The sequence below is a fragment of the Camellia sinensis genome, chromosome 11, assembly GCF_055761805.1.
Source record: "Camellia sinensis isolate YWXY chromosome 11, ASM5576180v1, whole genome shotgun sequence".
NCBI classification, from domain to species: Eukaryota; Viridiplantae; Streptophyta; class Magnoliopsida; order Ericales; family Theaceae; genus Camellia; species Camellia sinensis.
The window spans coordinates 133,649,340-133,659,421 of record NC_138971.1 but is presented as its reverse complement, the minus strand read 5'-3'; the positions used below and the strand labels follow the sequence as shown (position 1 = coordinate 133,659,421).

General features: G+C 35.0%; 1 protein-coding gene across 1 annotated transcript; it reads right to left on the bottom strand.

The window, feature by feature from the left end:
* Window positions 1–203: 203 nt before the first annotated feature.
* Window positions 204–9,749, bottom strand: LOC114313683 (ENTH/VHS family protein). Its single transcript, XM_028260087.2, has 12 exons — window positions 9,615–9,749; window positions 9,482–9,530; window positions 9,349–9,400; window positions 6,024–6,103; window positions 5,818–5,896; window positions 5,594–5,677; window positions 5,329–5,474; window positions 4,982–5,239; window positions 4,056–4,213; window positions 2,673–2,869; window positions 1,589–1,973; window positions 204–842 (listed from the first exon to the last, which is right to left on the bottom strand). Exons 2-12 carry the CDS (start codon window positions 9,520–9,522, stop codon window positions 619–621), a joined length of 1,704 nt encoding a protein of 567 aa, XP_028115888.2. The 5' UTR covers window positions 9,523–9,530; window positions 9,615–9,749; the 3' UTR covers window positions 204–618.
* Between the last annotated feature and the right edge of the window lie 333 nt (window positions 9,750–10,082).

Here is a 10,082-nt window from a genome sequence, read left to right as displayed (position 1 = left end):
CATGGCTTATCAAATTTTGCCTCCTGAATATTGTCATCCAAAATTAAACAAACTACAATAAACGGAGAAAAAAGTGATATGACACCAGTGAGTGAATATATATTTCAAAAGGTGGGTTGCAAAAATTGAATAATAAGTTCAGCAATATAAAATATAAGATATAAAATTAAAAATATTAAAAAAGAAAAAGGAAAAGAAATATGTAACGAAAGAAGAGCATCCATTTTCCACCCATAAAAGGGTGGAAATTTAATATAGTTTCACATCTCACATTGTCTTCTAGACATACACTAACAATAGTGCGAAGTACACAAGACCCCCACAAAAGCGCAATTTGAAAAACACAATATGTATTCAATCTTAACCCCATTTCTGAAGAAAAATAATGTTAACAAGAAGTCTTAATCGTCAGGGCCAAGCCACCCTTTCTTCGGACATGCTGTAACAATTTCGAAAATGTTGCCATCCACACTACCACATTATCATATCACCATATTGTTTCTTATGTTCACACTTCATATTGATACACCAATATACTCGGTGGCTTCAAATGTTTTGCCAAAACACTCAAATACCATTTGAAAATTGATCAAGAAATAGGAAATTTTACTAGCAAGATTATTTTTTAAACCCACCAAACTGATATTGTTGGCTGCCAAGGCTTGAGAACATATCATCTGTGCCGGTTCCAGTCGATGAAGTAAACCCGGATCTACCAAGACCCGACCCCGTACCCATGGCTCTCCCCATGTAAAATGAAGTTGCAGGTCCCTTCTCCCTTTCATCTGGTACATCACTCAGCCCACCCACGATGCCAATGTCTGCTAGAGATACCTTCTTGGCTGGAAGTACGATTTATATTACAAGAATCAAAACAACATAAATAAATCACCTCAATGAACTGGGGGAAGTAGTGTTTTTACACATACTAAGGAACCATTTTAAGAGAAAAGAAGAGACTGCAAAGAAAGGTCATACTCTGTGCTGAGGCAACAACATGGCTTAGAATATATGACCATGTTTGTCACATCCAGAGAAAGCATCAGCCAGTTGAACCAACTTGGAAAATACAAAATTTTAGAGATGTATGCCATATCTTATGTGTGTATAACCTAAAACAAGGAATTTCTAACTTCATAGCTCTTGAGAACTTCTAAGTAACAAACTTTTGGTATTAGCTTCTACTCTTAACAATTAAATGTCAGCGATGGTAACTAACCCTAGAAGTCTTAAAATGCCTTTAGAGACCTTTCTCAAAAAAAAAAAAAAAGAAAAAAAAAAAGAAAAGGGATCCATTCAGCCGCAATTGACCTGACCCTCAGACTTGGTGCAGCTAGTACTTGCTGAGAAAATGATAACCTGTGTGGCAGCTTATGTCAAAGAAATCAAAACACTTCCAGAGAAAGACAAAAATTTTGTAAGGTTTTTTGGCTTGAGGGTTGATACTTTATTTTTGTTCGTCAAGTGAAGCACTTAGTCTAATTTGAGACTCATGAAGACCAAAACCATTTAATCACTGTGAATTTGAATGGCATGCAAACAGATCTGCAGAAAGGGAAACTAATTTAGTTTGTGAAAGTCAACTTACGAGCAGATATATTAAGATCAATCAATCCACGGGTCAGAGAATCTGCCCATATTCCAGATTTCACTTGGAAAGTATCCGTCTTGGGCGCAGGCTTAGACTCAGCAGAAGACTTTCCATTCAAGTTAATATCACTGCCATCGGGATTTTTTGTGGCCTCTGTCGATACTGAATCAGTATTAGAAGTGAATACATCAAAAAGATCAGATCCATCAAAATTGTTCAGTGGAACTGCAGCAAAGGGATCAACTGCATTAGTATTCATCGGGTCAGATTTGGAAGAATTTTTGGCTGGTTGCACAATTGGATCAGCAGCAGCAAAAAAGTCTATCGATGAAGAAACTGCAGAAGATGCAGTAGGTTGGGAAGCAAACAGATCAACCGTGGTCTGCACACATGGTAAAAATATAATTAATAAGTAATAACAAATTGACTTTAGCACAAGATGAAGAATTAACTAAACCCTGTATCCCTTAAAAGAATGACTAATTGCCACTAGACTTCAGTAGGACAAACCAAAATATGACTTTCAATTTCTCAAGCGGATGTTCTTCCTAATTTTTATCCTAGAAATAGCCATGTCATGTAGTTAAAACATCAGTCATTTTAATACCAAACTTTCATACGTATAAATGGGTTCATTCCTCCCAACTTTCCCAGCCAAATATTAACCAAACCAGGCCTTAACTCCCATCAAATGGGGTCAGCTACAAAAAAAAAATATTAATTCATCCAAAGAAAATATTATTGTACAAAAAAAATAGAGAGATTAGCAAAACATCAAATACTTGGGCACAACCAAAAAACAGTAGAAGAAGATGTGGTTATTGCTACTTAATTCATCCAAACAATGCAAGAGGTAGAAGATTATATTCTGGAAAAAATTTCAGGTTACTTTCAAACAATTGAAAAATCTCAGAAACGTGAATATTTTCCTCAAAATATTTTCCCAGAAAAGAAATCGATTAGGAATTTACTTATAGTGGCAAATGTTCAGTGAAGAGCAAATACAGAGTCAATGATATACAAGAGCTACATCAACATATTTAACTTAAGTTTTAAGAATTTAAATGAAAATATATTTGACCTGAGTCTCAGAACTTCCCACTGCTTCTTTATGGGGCGGAGCTGATACAAAAGTTGCATCGGCAAACAGATCAACTTCCGACAGATTGCTATTCTCAGGAGACACTTCACTGGGGACAGATGTTGGTGCATCCATGAGGTCACCAACCAAACTTTGTCCAAACAGATCCACTTGGTTAGAGTTCCCAGCAGCGGATTCTATCAAACAGCAAAGATATAAATGCACGTGTTACACATCACTTGTTCATCAATCACCACATTGTAGCATATACCGGTTTGTGCCTTTTGAATATTCTACACTTGGGGTTCAATCACTAGCATTCACTTAATGTTGGCCCCAAGTTACCACTAGACCAATAAGTAGTTTTCTTTCATGCTATATATTTTTAAGTTGAAATTATTGCAAACAGATTTCATGGATTTAGGAACTCGCTGGGCAAACAACATCTGCATATAAAGATTTGTTCAGTTTATTCCCAAAGGCCTGTAATACAGCTTGCTTTGGTTTCTTTTAAGCAAAACTTCCCTTCATTGATAATCTAATCAGTGAAGTTTCAAAATCGACATACGAAGTCAGCGTTTTAAATAGAGACAAATGTTTATATGCAGCTCTTTGATTAATAAGTCTTCACATGCATTAGAGTTGAGGTGCAAAGAGGATTCTCCACTGGAGTCTGGACAATCAATTAGATTTTGCAAGCATTTAATAATATGCCATTAGTTTCAACTAGAAGAGAACAAACTAGGGCATTAAATCGTATAATAATATCATTTGTTTTGAATTATTCTTTTTTAAATAAAAAAGTTGTCACTTCAATTACTGTCTCCCACTTTCTCCCTCTAACCAAATCCCACATTTTCTTCACCCTAATCCCACCCTTTCAAACTGCACAAAAGAGGAATCTTTAAATTCAATTTTTTTTGATTTTTTATTCTAATTTTACCTCTTGTGAAAATGTAATTGTAAAATAGCGATGTTTACAAGTTGTAAGACAAGAAATTGTTTTCATTGCAGAAGAGAATTATGACAAAACTCTAAAAGGGGGTACCAGGTTTTGGCTTTAATTGTAATTCCAAATATTTGAATTTTAATTAAAAGAGTGATGACAGCATCAAGTCAATACATTGCAGTGGAGTGTCACTATATGCAGTTTTGCCATAGGAAATACCTGAGGTGCCTAGTAGCAATTGAAAACCCAACTTTATCTTTCTTCCCTCACCCTCAAAGGGTTGAGATAAGATCTAATTTGAGTTAACTGATCCAAATACCTTTTTGCAACGCAGCCATGAGATCCTGGGTTCGGTCCAAGCTTGCCCAAAACCAACCCTTCTCTAAGCCACATAAAGAGAACAATATTTACTGATCCTATTCAAGAATACTTACTGGTAGTGGAAGTTCCCCGAGGATCAAAATCATCAAATTCTTCCTCATAATTATTTGAATGCGCACTTGAGCTCTGTGTAGGAACTGAAGCATACTTATCAGAGTCATTAGTTGTTGTTGGCCTCAATGGACCAGATGCTGTAGTATCTTGACCCTTGCTGTGGAACAAACATTATCAACATTAGCAGTAAATAAAGCTGTTCAAGAAGGCATATTTGTTTCTGCCTTCAAAATTGACAATTAACCACCAATAAAACTACTAAATTTCATTAACACAGGTTTGCAGTCTGAATAGATAATATCAAAGTAGAAGACCATCTCCAAGTTCAATTACAGATTTACGTTGCATGCAAGCGCGGACTTTAGTAAACCCAGGGCAGACAGACTGGACACATAGAACACGTATGAAAGCAATTCCCATAGGTTTTACTCATCAATGATCATAACCCACTTATCCCAATCAAAGGAAAAATATAGCATCACTTGTTCTTCAGTACTCAAGATAAGATTAAAAAATGACCAAGAATCAAGACTCCAAACAAAAGAAGCAATAACATAAATCTCTTCCCTGAATGATATATGTATATAGATAACAGCAAAAGGTACAACACATCAAGCAACACAACAGATGTGAAGCTTGCAGCCACTAGATAACTTAGACAACTTTTCCCCCACTTAAAGATAACGTGGTTCTATTTTATACTGGACATAATAAATGTTTTTCTCCGATATTTTTAAGATATTCAGGATATCATCCTTTTATTAGGGAAGGGCAAACCAGCGTCATACCCCTGACCATTAAACAGGCTGGAGTTTTTTAAAACTCAACCTGCTACCACTCATGCGAAAAGCAAGGTAGTATGCTTTATACACAAAATATGATCTCTTTACAAACTAACACGAGTAATTAAATTGAACATATGAACCTGCCATAGCGTGTAGACCCCTTCTTCGAGGTGTTTCCTTGATTCTCGCTGGTAACCCCTCGACGTGACTTGGTAGAAGTACCACTGTCAAACTTCTCTTCACCAAATCGATCACTGTCCTTATAACTATCCTTGAACATATCACTGTCTTTTGTACCACTAAAACCTCCATAACGCTCGCTACTCTGAAAGCTGTTGCTACCAGATGTGGCTGAACCTGATTTGTATGTTATTCCAGACGATGAAAGTCCAAAATACCTAGCAACAATGGCAAGTGAATAAACCCACAACAAAATTAAGACATGCTTAGGTAAATCTATATAGCGTGATTTGTGAAGCATACGTACTTATCACGATTTGCAGCAGCTTTGTTTCTAACTTCTTGTATCTTATCTTTATTATTCAAAAGAGCCACAATGTTTTCAGCCTTCTTCCTCACATTAATTCCCATATCCTTCCCATTTGGCTCAACATACTCAAAACTCACTAGTGACTTCACCAGTTGAGAAAGAAACAGATCGGTAATCAAAAAGTAAGAGAAAATCCTAACCTCATTCAATCGCTATGGTAAATTGGATGGGAAGATATAGCAGAACATAACAAAACATATACCGAGATTTGAAAAGTGTGTTCAATTATGTCATCAACTGCACGTTCAGATCCATTGCCCACCAAATACTCTATAACAGCCAATGCCTGGTACAGAAATGATTTTAGAAATTTGATGCATAGAACAAGAAACTATACGGGCCAATAAAGTTAGGAAGCGATGGAAGGTTGTTTTTGAATTATCAGACCATAAAGGATAAATAATATGAAAATAGTAAAAGTACTACCTTGTACACGTATCGCCAATTCTTGCCAGTTTCACTTAATCTTGTCCAGAGAACATTCATCACCATCTGACATTCAGAGCTGAAAGATATCTCAAAAGATCAGTCATGTGAAAAAAATGTATATTCTTTTTCTTCAACAAAATGATACTGGTGAGAGGAATAAGAATGCCCAATTAATTAAATAAATACAAAAAAATTGGACATACAATTTTTTCGTGTTCTGTGCTATCTCTGCCAATGCTGAACCATGAGGACCCCAGGGTTCATCATCCGTTGCATCCAACACCTGAATTAATGTTAAAGAGTTATAGAAACAGCCGTATCACAAATGAATTTTCTTGAAAAATAGATGATCAACACATAATATTTGTATTATCCACAATACAAATGAAAGTTTTTATTATAATTTTGAACCACAGAGCCTAATCCCAAAAACCGAGAACAATTCATCATATCCTATGTATTAATTCTTGACCACATATTTATATGGCAGAAAAAGGCTTATAATGATCCAACCAGACTGCAATGATGAAGAACGAAGCTGTGATACTTGAGTGGGCAAGGGAGATATTCATATACAATACTCAGAAGCAAAGACTAAGAGCCAATATGGTGGGGGGACGGTTAAACCAACAGCCATGTAAACTGAGCTTTGCACTTAGCACAGATATACAGTAGACAGTTAATCATATAAAGCTTGTAGAACACCATGCATGCCACACAAAAAAAAAAAAAACTGGTTTTTTTTGACATACATAGTTTCACTCTCCTAGTTCCGTTTTGACACTTCAGTTGCCATATGTCAAGTGTTAGCTATGGCTGCAAGCATTCAAATTTCAAACACGATAATGGCAACAAAAGTGGGTCTAAATATCAATATCCAGCAATACTTTATCCAGTTTGGTGGTAGAAATTATCTTAGAAGCAACAAAACCATAGTGTCAAGATAGATAATGTAAGGATTGAAATTTCTCCATTTGGATATGCCTCAATTACTTCAGAATTGGAATTCTGTGGAAATTTAAACAGGAAGGCAGAAATCTCAAAGACTTAGCATAAGCAACTTTTGGTGGAATATTTGCTACTTTGTTAAGCAATCTTCAGCACAAACACGAAGTTATACATTCCCCTCCTCCCTCTTGTTGAAGCTCGGGTATTTTCCCTTTCGTCTCTTCCTTTTTCTTTACCAACGCCTCAGGTCTGGAAATGACAGTTACCTGATAACTGACCTCACCCAATGCCTATTACTCTATGCTTTTCAAATTCAAATATAAAAAGAAAAATATATAGAAACTACCTTATATGAACTATGGCATGGTACCTCTAGTTCTGACAGGGTATATGTTTCAACCTTCTATGTTTCTAAATTGTTAAGGCCAAAATCATTACAGAAATATATACATGTATGCGTCAATCATTTAACTAATGAAAGGAGAGGCCGTGAACATAAAGAGAAACTTGTTGAAGTTCAATGTCATTCAAATAAACCTTATGGAACTTCAATGTGAAAATAGTGGAAAACCTCACAAATGACCTACACAAAGACCACAGTAGTTCGAAAAAACCTTGGAAGGTTTGAGGTTGCAATAAATATGCGTTCTTTGTACAGATTACTAGTTCTCATCATTTAAAATTCTTTTCATACTTTCTTTTTAGAAAGCATCCACCAAAAAGCAATCAAATTATACAACTACACCTTTGAAGCAAGTATAAGAGCAAGCATTTCAGAATAATATAATCATTTCCTTATTTCCAACTAGCAACCAACCACAAATAAACCATTTCAAAGGGACCTTGTTTCTAGAATATCCTTCAATGGGTTTAACATTTTGATGGATATATTGTAGAGACTGTAAAAAAGGAAGATCATTAAGATACAATTTTGGGTGTCATCAAATATGAACACTCCATGCAGACATGATTCAGATAAGAGAGTTGGCTGCTGATAATACATCTTGCTCAGCCTGTCCCCAAGTTCAAATGATAATAAAAAGAATATAAACCCTACAAGGATCATTGCCATAACACCAGATTAGTTCAACATTTCTCCTATCTGCTCCTACAACACTTCCTTCAGTCTCTAGCATTTCTCCTATCTCCTCCCACAACACTTCCTTCAGTCTCTAACAATTCTCCTATATCCTCCCACAACACTTCCTTTAGTCTCAAAAGGGCTTCTTACTTCCCAAAGAGATTCTCCTACATCTATATAAAAAGGTTAGTTTATCAAGTATACGCAAGAAAAGGACTTCAAATAGTTGATTAATCACCAGAGACGGCTTAGGACACAGTTCATTATCTAATGAATCTTTTCATTCTAATACTATATCTAACAATTATCAGTATTTATTAATTCTCTTCCTATCCAACAAAAGGCTATTGGATCAAATGTCAAAGAAATAGACAACTATGACTCACAAAACTATGAGCCAACATAAGTGGAAATTTATACATTCGGCTTACTAGGCAGAATCATGATATCAAGTTTGCAATAGAATTCTCATCATTTAAATACAAAAGAATTTGTGCATTGTATGATCATTTCCTTATACCGTCTCTTTTAAACAAATATTCACTAATGTTTAACCTATTATTCACAATTCCCACGAGCATTATAGATATTCACTGCAAAATTTATTTATTTATTTATTTTGATAAATAAGCAAACTTTATAAAGAGAGCATCAAGGCGATGCAAAGAACACAAGAAATCCCAAGCAGGTAGAAGCAACCAACCAAACTGCTGAACACATCAAGGCAAAGAAACAAAACAAAACTACTATGGAAGCAAGTCCGCTACAAAATCAGCAAAAGACAAAACATCCGGATCCACTTCCAATGAAATCCAACTATGCAACACTATGAACATCCGGATTCACTGCAAAATATAACTAACACATTATTAGTTTTGTCCCATAATTCTTTAATGAACATGCATCCATTTATTGAGGGAGGTTCATCAGGTACTCCCTAATTGTTTAAATGATCAACGAGTAGCCTTAGAATCAAATAAACAGTCACCTGAGTGGAATCAAATTAGGTAGCATTAGCAATATATTTTGTGGTTAGTAAATCTGAACTGGGACCAATCCATCAGCTACGCATGGTCATCAAAATACAAAAACTCTATAAGATTTAAGTTGCATATAAACACATATCCCACTATATAGACGTGTAATGCGCATTACCTGAGAATGTCAACCTTTATCCCACATTAAACCCGGATAATTTCCTACATTTTTCTTTACAAAAATGCATCCATTTATCAAGGGAGGTTCTTCGGGTACTTCTTAATTGTTCAAAACAACCAGTGGGTATTGCGTGAGTGGAATCAAATTAGGTAACATTAGCAACATATGTTGGGTTGGTAAATCTGAACTGGAATCAGTCCATCAGTTACACATGATCATCAAAACACAAAACCTCCATAAGATTCAAGTTGCATAAAAACCCTAACCAGATAATTTCCCAAACTTTTCCAAAATTGAAGCATAGACAAGTTGAAAATTAAACTGACAGTGAAATCTTTTACCTTCTGTTCGATCTCAGGAACCTTCAAGACTTTCAAATTCACCTCCCTCTTTCTGTGACCACAACATATAGACTTGGTGAAATCGAGAGGAAACAATAGTGAAAAGAGAGGGGAAGAAGATTATTAAGCTCACATTTCGCGGACAGTTTGATCGATGACCTTCATGAAATCCATGGTCGAATCTGGGAATAGAAGCAAAAATTATAGATCAAATGAGTGATCCAATGTTGGTAAAATTGTTGTCAGATCTAGGAGAATTGAAGCACCTTTGGGTAGCTCGAAAGAATGAAATACTGATAAATATTGATTGATAGATAGATAGATATATACCAGGGTACAGATAGATGGCTTCGTCTGGATGTGTGTTGGTTTTGGTTATATTAGGTTTGTTTGTGAATTATATTTATATATTTTAATTAAAAAGTTGTTATAAATTATTTTTTTTATTTTTTTATATATATTTTTTTAAAAGTTAAAAAGTTATTAAGCCTTCGTTTGCTATGTTAATTGATTTTTTGACTATTTTAATTTGGACTAAAAAGTCTAGTTTGGAATGAATTTTTTTTATTTTTTTTACTTTTGTGAGAAAAAAAAATAAAATGATTATGGTTTGGATGTAACATTTTGTCTTATTGAATTAAAAACCTATTTTATCTTTTTGTCGTTAAAATAGTCCAAACTCAACCCAAACATTCATGTCAAACCTAGCCTAAAATAGTTTGTTTCTAAACGAG

Coding starts and splice junctions, on each gene's coding strand:
- LOC114313683 (XM_028260087.2), bottom strand. CDS start 9,522: ATGGATTTCATGAAGGTCATCGATCAAACTGTCCGCGAAAT. Junction 5,678..5,817: donor ATTGGCGATACGTGTACAAG/GTAGTACTTTTA, acceptor TTTCTGTACCAG/GCATTGGCTGTTATAGAGTA. Junction 5,475..5,593: donor AACACACTTTTCAAATCTCG/GTATATGTTTTG, acceptor CAACTGGTGAAG/TCACTAGTGAGTTTTGAGTA.